Source organism: Opisthocomus hoazin, chromosome 9, assembly GCF_030867145.1.
Source record: "Opisthocomus hoazin isolate bOpiHoa1 chromosome 9, bOpiHoa1.hap1, whole genome shotgun sequence".
In the NCBI taxonomy this organism is placed as follows: Eukaryota; Metazoa; Chordata; class Aves; order Opisthocomiformes; family Opisthocomidae; genus Opisthocomus; species Opisthocomus hoazin.
In genome coordinates, this window is record NC_134422.1 from 28398223 (window position 1) to 28413311 (window position 15089).

The window sequence follows — 15089 nt, forward strand, 5'->3', positions numbered from 1 at the left end:
TGAAGGGTAATTTTCACTAGTATTAGGTCTGTTTTGCTTGGGAGCCATAAAGGTTGTCCATTAAACCCATATTTTGTGTATCTAACCTTAGTTTTCCCCGTACCCGTGAATGCCCGGGAGCTGGCATTGGATTTATATGATATAATTTTCTTAGAAACTTCTCAGAGCGGTGTGTGCAGCCCCTGCAAGCAGCTGTGGGGCAAGACCCGGAGCTGCCCTGAACAGAGCACTCTCGCCATGCCCGTCTCTTATTGCATCTCTCTGTGTTTTGTCCCCGCCAGTCGCAGAGCGGCTCTCCCAAGCAAAGGAAGCAGAGCGTCTTCACTCCGCCTGCCCTCAAAGGTACTGTGCAGGTACTGTCTCTGCCCGGGCAGGGCGCGCGCCAGCCAGCGCTCTGGTTCTGCTTCCAACCACACCTGTGCTACTGCCTTCCTTTCCAGGGAGCTGTGGAAAGGAGAGCGGCCAAAGTTGTGGGCTGGGTATCAGATCATAGCAAGCGCGAAGCCTTTCTTGCGAAGACAAGGGGAAATGGGAAATCTCGGTAAATGTTTAAAGGGATTCCGTGCTTTTCAGGAATGAGCATAAAAGCTGCAAGAATGCTAACTGGGATCAGAACAGCTACATTTAGGCCTCGTTTCTCAAATCACTCTGAACAAAGTTTGACTTGATGGTGCTTGCAGTGAGGCAAGATCTATAGCGATTCACCAGCACTTCGGCCTGACACTTGTACTGACAGGATTATTCTCAGACTGCAGACCAAAGGCTACCCTGCCAGATGTCTTTTGATAGATAATGAATATCCTCAATTTCCATTCCTTCTGCTTTACACAATTTATTACCTGGCAAAAAAGGCAGGCTGTCTGATTTGCTGTGTGAAACACTGCTGCTGTCGTTAGGTAATTTACCATATTGGCCAGTTCTACGTATCTCACGCTGTAGCTTCAGTTCTCTAGCTGTCGTCTCGGCAACAGTTAAAGCATCACTCAGGTGCCATATTAGAGTTGCTGTCTGTATGTCAAAATGGGCTAAAGTTTGTGCACTGGACATTAGAAATAATCTTATTATAGTCAATTACAATAATTAGTGGAAGGAAGAAGCTTCGCCTGAGTAGCAATAATACCTATTGATCTCTCTGCTGCATTCTTTTGCTGTACAAGCCCAAATTAAATACTGTGCAGACGAAGTGCTCTGTGAAACAGGTCTTATACCTCCCCTCAGGGACTGCAGCCTACTCAGTGTTACCTGTGATGTCCGGCTGAGAGCCGGGGAAGTATCTGGCACAGTTCAATTCTTCATCAACCCAGTTCCCAGGGAACAGTAGGAAAGTAGGAAAGTATGTGATTCAAGGTAGGTCACAACTAACCTGAAATATGTTGTAAACAGAACAAAGCAAAGCACAAAATGCCTCTCGTCAATACCTTAACACCATAAACTACATGGTATTCCCAGATACGTAGGTGGACACCTGGAAGTTGATAACCCTTCCTATAAGCAGGCTGGATTGCACCTGATTTATCATACTGTAACTGCCATAAATACTATACTTTTATTTCAAAAATTACTATTATTTTGTTTAGACTAAGAGGTTAGGAGGCAAACTATGAAAACTGAAATACACAATGCTATGAAAGCATTGCTGAGAAATAGAGATTTGGTAATAACTCCCATTTTATAGCAGTTGAAGATAACAATATTCAGCAGTATTTTCAGAATAACAGGCTTCATAATTACACACTATTCCCACAACTTTGCATATGTTTATTTCCCATGGGCTGTTTCTCCCTCAGTATATTCACAATATGGTCTTCAATATACAGTAAAGAATGAGATTCTGCACGCTGATCCTCTCTCCTTTACACCCCTTTTAGCTGCTCCGTATCCTCCAGGCCTGTTTTCCATTAAGAACAGGGACAGATTGTAGTCTGGTACCTTACATTCAAGGGTCGAGACAATAAATCTCCATAAAACAGATCTTCTAGCGGGAAAGAGTGACAAGCATTGTCATTTGTTACATTTCTCTGGCATTTTAGTTATTTTTTAGCTGCTGTTGACTCAAAGTTCCCAGAAATAAGCCAAGCTCTTAGGCAGGTGCAGAGCCTGGAAGCCGAGACAGCAGCCCCATATGCAGAGCAGTGGCAGAGATGAGGGGCCGTGGCAGGAGCTTTGCTCTATGCCTGCAGCAGGGAGGTGGGCAAGAGAAACCGGGGGTGAGAGCCAGCTTCAGCCTGGCTCCAAATCTCCAAGTAGCTCTTGAGATTATTACTTCTTCTTTGAACTGAAAACGTTTTTGCTGTGCTTCTTGCAAATCCTTGAAATGATTACCAAACTGTGTGAGAGAAGAATTGCTGGTTTCATGAATTCATGGCCAAGCAAGAGAGAGAAAGCAAGAGAAAATGAACCTGCATGCTGTGGTTACAAACAAAATAGGAAATTGTTAACATGGTGAAGAGCAGTGGAAGAAACATCAGACAATAGGGATGACCAGTTAAAGTACCAGGACTAGAGCAAATGTTACATGGAATAGAAAAATGCATGAAAAAATATTAAAAAGATGAAAAATGCAGTATTGCTGATATTCTACATGTCATGGTAATTATATGGAGATCAACTTCTTAGTTAAATGTAGGTATATTTTTAGCCTCTGCCATAGCAGTCACCTAAACTGAAACACAGCATTATTATCTAACTCAGATCACCCCCAAATATTTTGGTTCCATCCTTACAATGGCTTGCTCTAGCTCGAGGCGGGTCTGTAGTTGCTGCAGCAAGCTGTAGCAAACCCATGTGTCTGCAGAGCCAGTGTCATGTTCTGGTGCAACAGGCAGGTTCTTATTACTATCTGTTTGTGTGTACTTTGGCCCCTGCTTTTATTTTCCTGAACGAAAATGCACTGGAGTCCCTACAGACAGAGCAAATAGCTGACTCATCTCAGAGCATTGTTCTTTTTACTGGAATACAGTGTGCTGGAAAAATCAATGTGAGAGCTATTGATATAAGTGGTAATCTGGAGGGCGAATCAGACAGCAAACCAGATGACAGCTCAGTGCAGTGTGCTTGTTAGTATTGTATTGCCAAATCTAATGGATGTCAAAGAGCTTTTCCATTTTGCTTTCAGAAATATTTTTTTTCTAACCCTGCTAGACTAGTTTTTGTTATTTCCATGCTCCTACGTAGCATGTAATGTTGGCAAGTCAGTATCTGAAGATTGCACCAAATTAATCCATCATATCTTACGTATGTTGTCATTTACCTCTTGTCACATTTTTTTCCTAGATATAGCAGCCCTCTTAACTGAGGATTCATCATCTCTGTTTCCCCTGTTTGTGTCGCTTTTTATCTTCTGTTACTCTTGGGCTTTTATGTCTGAACTTCACATTCTCTCCTCCTTTTATATCTTCCAGTGCTCTAATATGCCAATCTTGAATCTCCGCCACTTTCATTTTAAACTCCTCTTCGTATGTGGAGTTTAGCTTGAACCTCCCTATGAAAAACACAATAAAAACAACCGGAGGAAGGTTTGTCAGTTTGCAGAGTCACCGGTTTTACCTAGTGCAAACTTTCCCAGTCAATCCTCATTGCACAAGGCTTGCATCTCCTGTTCAATAATCTGCTTCTTGTTCTGTATGACAAAACCAAGAAGAATCCTTCAGTCCTTTACCTCTGTATCAAAGTAGACGTCCAAATGTTTTAGCACAAATATCCATGCATCTATCCACCCACCCACCCACAAATAACATCTTTAGAGATATCTTCATTACTCTGGTCTGTGGGTTAGAGAAGCCCCTGGAAGACTTGCTAGATTCTCACCCTTTTGTCCTTACACTCACCAGAGAACTAAAAAATGGCAGGATAACCCTCCCAGGTAGAGAGGGACCAAGTAGGAGGCAGCTTAGCCCGCCAAGGCAGAAGCAGATCACCCTTATCCAAGCTAATGGTGCTTCCTTGGTGTCTCCTTACCACCTGAAAATGTAGAGTCTCAGAGCTATAACTGCAACTTTCCATCCCAAGGCATACTTTGTACCGCGTCATGTTTCCTTTTACCCAGATAATCACCTTTCATGTAGTGTCTCAGCTCACCCTTGAAAGGAAACACAGACTGAAGTGACAGGAAGCAAGGTTTACGAAGGCAAACAGAAGACAGCCTGAGCTGTTCCCAAACCTGCATTGCTCCCCAGAGCTCCCAAGTCTCCACATTATCTCTCAGCTATTGCTATTAATACCAGCAGTTTTTAAATACCATCAAGGTCTCCCCCTGTGAAGGAAATGCCCATTCCCGAGGGGTTTGAGGATTTCATTAACAGTAAGTCTACTGGTGTGGGTGTGCTAGAGGTCAGGGAAATAGGAAACCTTCACTCATCCTTGTTCACCCTGCAGGAGGCTATTTAGATCAGCATCAAGGTTCTACTAATTTCAGTGGGCTTTAAAGAAAGTTCTTGCAGCTTTCTGTGTTCACTGGACCACCTTTGCAATTAGCTGCCATCAAATCATCATTAAAGTCTTTCCCCACAGAGGTGAAGGGTACATTTGACTGTTTTCCCTCTCAGACTTTTGGGAAATATATCCTTTAAATTCCCCTCTTAATGTATTTTTCTCTGCATAGAAACAAAGGCTTTTTCTTGAGCTAGGCCCCAGCTACAGCATTTGAAACAGGATTAAATCTGAGTTGTTATAGATCTAAGGAACATTCAAAGACATCATTTTGGTCTGACTCATTAAAACAACCAGGACTCACTGGTTGTTCCCAAAGTGTTCAGACCCAGGGATTTGATACATGCATAATTCTAGTATTTACAATGATGGATGATATTAAATGAGCTCTTTCTAACTTCTGCCATGAATTTCAGATGCTCAGCTTGTTTAGTTCCTGCTTGTTCTTCTCTCCAAAGGAAACGACATGCAGAATAAATGATTAAAATCATGATGTCCCTCCTGAAATATGTAATTTATTAGAAGCAATTAGTACAGTATGTGGCCCTCATCCAAATTTGTAACCCCTAAGGCCAGCTTGATGATGTCTGATGCATCTCATTACTTTGTGACTGAAGGTTAACAAGGAACATGGATAGAGTCTGGAGACATAAAGGATTATTGTTAGTGTGGTAAGCACTGAGTTTGGAGCCCACAGGAATCAGCATGGAACAAAAATCTCGGGCTATATTTATTTCAAGTAGCAGACGAATGAAGTTTGTAAGTCTTGAAGAGTGACTACAGAAACCTGTATAATTTTACAGGCTGCCCTTTTGTATACAAACTCTGTGAAGAGATTCTAGAGTTACCTAAACACATCATCATAAGCACAACAAACATAATGTTATAGTACAAAAAAAGTACTGTGTCTTGGTGTGATTTCTGCATCATACACAGGATTAAATTTAATTTTTAGGAAATTAATATTAGACACAATATAAAATATCTTACACACTTATCTGAACATCAAGTTCAGGCTTGCCATAATTCACAGACTGAGCTGGTGCTCAGACTTCTCTGACGTGAGTCAGTTTGGCTCAGAGTAATATGTTTTCCCTATCTCTCCTATGATGATCATATTTTTTTAATGTGATTGTGCTGCACATGAGCCACCAGGCCAGAACAAGAGGAGAAGATTATTTTCAACTACCTCCTCAGTCCTGAACATGTATTTCAGACCTCCTTGCTTTTCCAGTGGGCTATAGGACTGTGATAAATACTGGACAGATGGCTAGGACTGCTCCACAAAAGCAGTTATAGTCCAGTAGTTGAAGCAATGCCCGAGGTCGTGGCTGAGTCCTTCTCTACTCGCTTAGCAGGCTGTGTGTTCTGGGAGCAGCATCTTTTCTTCAGCCTGGTGACACCCATTCTTCAATCCATTCCTTTTAGGTAGAAGATCTGTCTCAGTATGTTCTTTCCTGGGTGACAGAAGAGGCAAATCTTTCTCTCTTTATTTGTGAGCCTTGCTCTTTTTCATTCGTGAGTTGTGAAGTGCCATCAGTTCATTTAGTTTCATGAGTGGAAGTCCCACGACTACCAGGACATCCTGAAGCACTGGGAAAAGAAAATTCATGCTGCAGTTTTGTATCATTACAGTTTTTTTCCTTTTGCCTAACCAGGTCACAAAAGAAAGGTACAGCTTTATTTTCAAAACTAGCTCTTCTCTGCATTTTTATACCATTCTTACCCACATCTTAGTCAGACTGCACCTCAATGCAACCACTCCACTTAATGTAATATGACCTTGAACAAATTTCCCGGCTGTGTATCAGAACAAGTTATGGAGGTTATATTTGTGAGGTTCCTTACATACTACTGTAAGAAAGAGGCAGCACATGCCAGTGTACTGCTCTTCTTCCAGGTGCCACCTTCTGGAGCTTGGTCTCTTTTTCTCACTCTCTCTACCCTCCTCTCTCCTTCCTCAGATTTGTACTGTAGTATGATGATCATAGATACAATTAAAAAAAAAAAAAATTGAGCTAAATTAATTAGTGAATCACTGAGTTGGTGAATGGGATACATTAGATTGCTCCCATCTCAGGTTCAGTTGGCTGCCACTGTTCTGCTACTGCCCAAAGAGTTGGCAGACGCTTCCACAGTCTGTATTTAATTTCTTACTGTTGGCAGCTTTGAATACGATTCATTTCATACAGCTGGCAGCTTCTGCTTCAAAACGGCTCTGGCCTTGGCTGCAATAAATACCACAGTACTTTTAGAGAGAATTCAGTGGAGATTAAGTTTGACATCTGCTCTACAGCAAAACTGAGATGTTTGTGTTATAACTTGTCATCTGCCACTATTACCTGGCACGTGTGAAAAGAAAAGGTTGCGACAAGCACTAATATCAGTCCCTGAATTATCACGTGTGGTCTAAGGGCCTGATCCAACACGAACCAGAGTCTAAGGGAGTCTTTCCACTGACTTCATTCGGTTCAGTGTGAAGTCTACATATCTGATAATTCTTTCTAATCTTCATGCAATGAATGCTACAATGGCCTCTTTTTAAGGGTATGACTTTGCTTTTATGATAGAAGGGTAATCTTACAAATGCCTCTGAAACAGCATTTATGACTTGAAAATAGTGTTATTCAGCATTGTTGTACTAAATATAGTGCAGTGTAAACACCATAGTATTATTAATTGCTTCTAAGCAGTAACAAACAACATTAAAAAGTCAACCTTTTAAGAGATAACAACATAAAATATTATAGAAAAAGAATGTGGGAGACTTAGTACTTCTTTTAAAATATAAAGTAGAAAGCCCAGGCACGACAACTTGTGTTGTTCTGGTTACTTTATATCACAAGATGTGTTTATAGCGAAATTCCAAAGATTTTGACAGTGTTGTACTCTGAATTGAAACGACTTTTGAAGAAAAGATAATATTTGTCTAGGAGAAGATGTAAGGTTCTTACGAAGCCGGTTATTTGGCAGGGTATTAAATTTTATTTCCTGGCTATAACATTATGTTCTATGCTGGAGGTTAACAACCAAGCCACATGGCAGACAGTGACTCTAGCGAGTCCTATTGTAATAAATAATAATTGCCACTTTGTTTCATCTCAAGCATTTAGAATCCTGAATTTGATCCCAAGCAAGATGACCGAATGAAGACCTAGATTATATGGGAGCAGGCTCTGCTCCTGTTCAGCATTTGACCTCTCCCAGGCAGGAGCTCCAGGATCGTGCATACAGCAGGGGCAAGTGTATTTGTCAGGCCCTCACCCCTTCTCAGCTCTGCACTGGGAATCAGCCACGCTGGGGAGACCGTGCTCCTCCGGTGGCACCGCCTGGGTGTCCGGCATGGGGGGAGACTGCGGGCAGCTTGCTCCGTTTGTGTTGGGGTCTTCTGGCAATGAAGGTAGGTACAAAGCATAAATACAGCAGTGTCTCTCCAAGTAGTTTTTCCAAAAAGCCTCTATTGTACGCGGGCTCGTGTCTCACTTAACTTGCCTTTGAAAGAAAAGCCTTCCCTGCATTTGTACCCAAATGCATATGTCTACAGTTCCTCTATGCCTATTAATGTCTCCTCTCCACGAAGTCAGATTTCATTTATAAAAATCTCCACCCCTCAAAGTCAAAGCTGTCAAAAGACAGCGTGACAAGCTGCAGGCAAGCCCAAGGTTCATAGCGAATTTCTATAGCATGAACAGCACCACCGTGCACTGAGCAGTGATTGGTACAGCAGAATCACCCCACGACCTTCCGGCTGAGACCCCGTCAATGGTTCTGGTCTTTAGGAGTATGTGTAAGTAGGTGCAGGCTTGCAGCCCATTAGCATTGCTCCTGCCCACCCGTGTTCAATTCTCCTGCGATCAGGGCTGGGAGGTTTGAAAAACTGAACCATTTCCTCGAGAGCAGCTCCTGCCCACAAGCTGCTCTTCCAAGGGCAATAACTTGACATTAGTTATTTTACTTTCCACCATCAGGTTTCCCTCTGACCCAAGTAAATGTCCAAGTAGTATATTAGCTTTGTGATATCTCTGTCTCTGAACAACATGGTTGTTATTTCTGCAGTTAGACTGAAAGGCTAAGAGAAAACTTGCTTCTGATTCTTGGGGATCATCTGTGTTGGGTTTCTTGTGGTGGGAATGTTGTCTGATTTTTTTTTTAGTTGATTTGTCTTTTTCTTTTTCTTTTGAAGTGGATTCCTATTAGTCCGAATTTATTGAAAAGCAAAAATTTTCTGAAGAAGGCCATGTGGTTCTCCTTCTGTCCATAATTTCTCCCTTCCTTCACCCCTTGGGATGCGACATTGCCCAGTTTAGAAGGAACACAGAGTTCCCAAAACCATCCACCAGAGCTTTGGCAAGGAGACAAGAACATGAGCAGCCTGAAGATTTCAACCACATCCTTTCAGGCCCACAGCTAGGACTGAACACTCGCATTAATTATGTGTGTGAATGTGACCAGAAAAACACAGGAAATACTGCAGCAAGCATATGGATCTGAAAAGAGATTCATATTGCTGTGAGCTGTACAGCCCAGAAGGATGTTGTTTAAAAAGCTCTCATCTGTTGTAGCTGCTAATTTTTCTTGAAACAGTGAGAGGGTTTTTGAGGCTTTTCAGCGGTCACCCAACCTGTAAACCACTGTTATTCCACAGGTCTTTTACAGGAGAGGTTGTCAGCAGGCTCCAAGCAATCTACAGAGTAACTAATTTTAAGAATACATTTAAAGGAATTGTGGAATCCAATGACCACTCAGAAAGAAAAAAACAAACCTAAAAAGTCTGCTGTGATTCTCCCAGCTCAGGGTGCACCTTTACTGCACATGTTGTGCACACAGCAAGAAGTACATGTAAACATGTGTCTGGTAAACCCTGGAAACAGTGCAGGTTTGTGGGCTGCTAGGTGCAAAGGCATCTTTTTGGGTGACAGGGACACAGGACACGCCAGGGTTGCGCCTCTACCTGGAGAGAAGTTGGCAAGGCATAGGAAACCCAGCTCAGCTGAGACTGTGTCTGTTTTGACACACTACACCCAAGAAAGATAAAGCAAGTTGAAGAGCGAGCAGTGAGAGCTGGTGGCAATGAAACATCGCAGAGGAGAGGGGCTGGATGGCGGTGGGTGGCCGACCGAGCCGTTGCCTGCATCCCAGAATAGCGGCACACCCACAGCATGGCCTTCCCCTCCAAAGGCAAAGGCAGGCAGCAGGTTTCTGCTTTTCTTTCAAGGATGAGGACAAATTATGTGAATTCAGCTCTCGGTCTCCTTGCAAGCCCCAAGAAAACCGAGGCATTAGCAGGCGGCAATGGGATTTTTGGCACCCGAGCTCCCCCTGGTGACCATGGGTGCGGTGCCTTGCCACCAGCTCTGGTGAGACGGCAAGGGCGGTCGTGAGCAGGGGTCAAATTGCGATGAAGCATCACCGCAATTTATGATTTCCAGCTAAAATCTGTGAGGCTATTACTACATTTCACCTGCATGCCATCAGTTTTCCCCAAACCCTTGGAGTGGTTAGAACCTGGCATTTTCTTCAAACTCACTCTTAGCAAGATCAAAAGAGGAGGGTTAAAACTCAGTTTTACAGAATCTATGACTCTGACACAAATGTGCCTAAGCCTTTAGAGAAGACTCTACCTTTTCTGTACTTTGGCTATATTTTCCACAATGAAATTGAATAAACTGATATTCTTGCTTGTGCTTTCCAGAAACATTGAGAGCCATACTTGTTTTCAGGCTCTGACGGTTAATGTGAGTGCCTGATAGCGTGCTTCCACGGTGTAATTACATTCTGGTTGTACTGGATGCTGACTCTGGGGTATTTCAATGCCTTAGGCAAACCAGAAAAGGTAGGTTTCTTGCAAGCTCGAGTCGTTCACACAATGAAGAGCCACTAAAGATTTTGCGTCTGATGTTTTGCTGCCCATGGCAACTGCAAAGTGAGACCAGTTGTATCTACTGTAATGCAAATAGTTTGTGGTAACCACATTTTTTGTTAAGAACTGATTTCTTAATATTGGACTTTCATTTGCCAGCAATCAAAAAAAAACTTAAATACAAGTATTTGGTGGGTTTTCAGTTGTAGTAAGCTTAATGATTTAAAATGAAAACATTTCAAATTTAAAATGTTACTAAAGATGTCAAAATAAACCTTTCACTTTTTTCATCTTCTCTTTTCTCCTCTCCAAAAAGATCAGTGCAGAGACCCTGTCCCAGACCCCTTCTTATGTCTAAAATAGGACTTCAGGTTTGCTGAATGTGTGTAACAGAGAAGCATCCTGGTTATGCGTAAGCATTATATATGAAAGTGTTTTGTGTTTCTTTTTTTAGGAGTGGGGAAACCCACCTATATTATTGTGCAACCCACCATAAATCACTATGTTTTCTTTGTGTCCCTTGATTCAAAAGATTTGTACCCTCACTCTGTGGAAATTGTTGCTTGCAGCAAAGCGATGCTGTTCTCTAGCTCCCGTTGAAGTCACTGTGGTTGGGCAGTTTTGGAGAACCCTTTTCCACCAGTTGTTTCGAATTTGGTGTTGTGTGGGAAAGGGTCACTTTGTCTGCCCAGATACCAGGGGACAGGATCCCTTCTTCCCACTTGCCCCGTGACCAGAAAGTGTGCGTGGGCACTGCTCAGCAGTTGGTTAGGACAAACAGGGGAACCTGCTTCCTCCCCTTCCTGCTGGTTGCAGTAGTGGGACCTAACAGTTTACCAGCCATCTCTTAAGGGTTAAAGGCATCAGCCTGCATCTGGGTGGACTTCCCAGCAGAAGCCCCAGCTAGCAGGCAAACAGCTCCTGCTGGTTCACTGCTGGCTCATTGCTGAGGCAGCCCAGCTCCACAGGGCCGTACTCCCCATGCCCACCGCGTCCCCAGCACCCTGCTAGGCTGCATACCTGGCTGGTGGACAAGGCCGCTTTGCTGCCCAGGCTGGTCTCCCACCTCAGTTTCAGGTAGGTAAGGACCCCAAGTAAGCCTGGGGTCTTTGGAGGTTGCTGTGTGCTGCAGGACCTCATGGTTATTCTCCAGCTTTGATATCAAATCTCATCCTCGACAAGTGGCTGTACCAACCTATGGCTGTGCTATCCCTGCTCTGTCAGAGCAGCCTGGTGTGTCTGAGATTTCAGCATACAAAAATATTTGCATAGTTTCAGGCTTGACAGTGAAGTTAAGCAAGTAGAAATGATAAGAGATCATGCAGGGTGTATCAGTTAGTCTGAAGAGCCATAGTTGGGCACAAGGTCAACACCAATGCTTTTGAGCATATGTAAAACCTACAAAAATGTTAAATGAGAGAAAGGAACTAGACATGCTTTTCTTGTCCTAAAAGTGTATTTTTTAGGAGAACAAGGTAGACAGTTAAGTTGCAAAATGGTCAGCAGCGTAAGGTCCCACAGTTAAGTGCACAAGGGTTTGTTTCTCTCCTGAGGCCAGCTGGCTCCACACAGCTCACATCCATGCTGCAGACCTTTTTATGCTCCCGAATTACGGAGAGTCATCTGAATACCCAGTGGGAATGATCTCTGGCCTGTGCCTCAACCAGGCTGGGAATCTGCTGGGAAAGAGCTAGTTGGCACAGGCAGAACTGGGGACCTGGCTAATGGCTGGTCAGTGCCGCCAGTGTGGGTCAGTACCCAGAGCTGCCTCCTGGCACTCTTTAGTGTGTTTTTCAGCTGCAGCCTACGAGACTTGGGTTCTCAGGGGCTAGCATGCTTTTAGGAGTTCGGAGTATGGATTCTTTAGAAAAGCCTATGTTGAACACTAGGAACAGTACTGAAAATTAGGGAAATCTATCCACCATCCACACAGCCTCTTCTACACAGTTACTTTCCATACTAAAGATGCAATTTTATGTTTAAATACAGTTATGTCTTATGAAACAGTAATGATAGGCACAGTTCCCTTGGCTATGCTTCTCTGTGCTAGAAAATGAGGAGCTTTTATGTAATGAGAGGGCAAGAGTCAATGGACACAAACTGAAGTACAGGAAATTCAACTGAAATAAAAGAAAAACTTTTTTTTTGCTGTGTGAGTGATGAAACAGTGGAAGACGTTGCCTAGAAAGCTTTTGGCATCTCCATCCTTGGAGATATTATAAATCTGACTGCATACTGTCCTGGACAATTCGCTCCAGCTGATCCCATGTTGAGCAAAGGTTTGGACTAGACAATCCATGAAGCTACCTTCCAGCCTCCATAATTCTGTGATTCAGTAGCTGTTTTACTTACCAAATGTAAACCTTTCATATCATGGTAGTGACAAGCACAGTAAAAACTTCATCCTGCAGCTGCCCTTACGAGAATTTCACCTTTCACTCTGTCAATTGACATCTTATTTTATGGTAGTATGTCCTCTGCTTCTGTAAGTGAGCTCTTTAAGTGTCAGTTTGTCTGGGCAACTCTGCATCTTAGGTGAAAATATCTCAGAATCAAAAATTAGGATTAGGCAAGCCCCAGATAATTTAGCTCTTAATATGAGAAAAAACTCTCCAGCACCAGGGGATGTTAATAAAACCAGAAGAGGGTCTGGCTCTGATCTTGCAGAAACACCCCAGTGCTCCTAGGCATTTAAGCTGACTTGATTTGTAACTCCTGTTGTTGTAGGCTTTGCTTTTGTTAAGACGAAATGCCTGCTGCAGAGGGAGAGGGGCAGGATTCAAGCCATCTTCAGCTATAGCCATCTGAAATGGATCCCAGCTGCTTGAGAAGATCTCAGCAGCTCACAGGCACTGAGGTGGTGAAAACTGGAAAGGCTCATTCTTGCTGACAGATTCCTGCTCGAATGCAAGGACTACAGCTACAGTACCTGTAATATAAAGAAAATGGTATCTGCCTGCTATTCGTATGCCACCCATGAAGCAATTGCGATGGGGACAATTTAATGTAAACACCGACCTATCAATCACTTGTTTTTGTAATTTTGAAAGTGTTTGTAAAATACTTCAAAGAAAAGAAGAGCTCATTCTAACGTTCACAGTGTTACTGATGTCAGGTTGGCTGATGCCAAAATCCTATCTATCTCCTTTGTCATTGTAAGAAGGATCACAATGAAGATTATAATTATAACTCAGTAGGGGATTCATCAGCAAATTAACAGACACGCTTATAGACTTCTGACAGAAACCAAACAGGCTGGATTAATTAAAAGTGGAAGCCACACACCACATGGAAGTATGACAGAGAAACATTGCCTTGGACTTCTGGCTGACCAGCAAAGATTTTGCTCATGTCGTCGTTCTAAATAGTACAACTCACTGGAAAGCTTTTTATCAGTATCCTAAAAATCTCAGGCTGCACAGAATATTCAGAAAGAGATTTAAATTTGTCACTAACAAATCTTGTACCGTATCTGTCCCAGAACACCACAAGAAATAATAGCCACAAAAAGAATAACAAAAATAGAAAATATGGAAACAGAATATAAATCTAACCGAATGCTCAGGGTACCATGCCAGGCCTGGGGGTGAAACAGAAGCAGCTGTGAAACAGCAAAAGCTGCTCAGGCATTCCAGGTAGGATTTCGTTCATCCCACCATGTACTCAGGCTTCTGCTTCTCAATACTACAGCCGCTCCTCCTCTGTCACAGGTTCTCTTCCCTCAGGATGTGGCAGTAAGTTTTTTCTCATCTGTTTAGGTTTCATGACCTCAGAAAAATCTCCATGTCAGCCAAAATCTAAAAAAGTAGAGCCACAGTGCAGTTGTCCAGGAAAAAGAGAGCAGCTGGATAATGCTGTCCGCTAACATTGCAGTCAGATAAGAATGCTTTAAGAAAACTAAAATGCAGCTGCTCGGAAATAGTCTCTGAAGTTGTGAAGATGAAAGTGTTTCATAAAGCATCTTCAATAAGGTTTTGAATGCAAAAAATTAATTTCCTTTGTGTTTTTTTGAACTTGTGTGAAAAAATCAATTAGTTTTCCTATAGCACGCCTAGGTTTTTATGTTTAACAAACTAGGCAAAACTGAATGTTTCAGTACTGCTAATACTAAATGTTTTGGTGAAAGGTTTTATCCTTCTTTCCCTCATAAAGGAAATTGTGAAATTTCAGCGTTTTTTCTACTCACAAGCAAACTAAAATTGTAAGGCTCCAAGAAAGTGCAAATATTCAGCTATTGAAATCTACTGCTGTCATTTTTATAAATGCTCTGGCCTGAATCCATCCTGCTTAAACCAAGTCAGGCATGGTGTTACCCTGGGCTTGTTATAGGTTGCCAAGTGAAGAATCAAGCCCTGGAAGTCTCTCTTTCTCTCTGCTGTCCATGTAAGGAATCACAGGCAAGTGCATTTAATATTAAAGCACCTAAAGGCAGGCGGGCATCTGTGCCTAGCTACAATCGCAGGCTGCCCTGGGACATCCCACAGGGACAGTTCTTATAATGCCTCAGCAGTGAGCAAGAAACAAGGGAAAGAAAGACCTAGGAGGCGGAGGTAAAGCAAGGATGGCTTTGACCATGTTACCTTTTTACAGGTTTTATCATTATAACAACAAGGAAGAGAATCACATATTTTTGCACTTAAAAGCAAAAGAAAACCTCCCCCGTGTTTAACAATTAATTCTGCATTGAGCAAAAATGTTTGCCAGGCAACACAGCCAAAACTAGTGAGAAAGTGGTGGCACTGGCCCCGTGTGACTAAGGATGAGCATTTCCAATTACATATTCGAGCAAAACGGGACACAG

At 42.7% G+C, this 15089-nt stretch overlaps 1 protein-coding gene across 1 annotated transcript in view; it reads left to right on the plus strand.

The window, feature by feature from the left end:
• The window catches only part of PPP1R1C (protein phosphatase 1 regulatory inhibitor subunit 1C), a 63518-nt gene that overhangs the window by 31942 nt on the left and 16487 nt on the right, over positions 1-15089 (plus strand). The window contains 1 exon segment of the mRNA XM_009945608.2: positions 282-342. Within this exon segment, the coding sequence (XP_009943910.2) occupies positions 282-342 (61 nt within the window).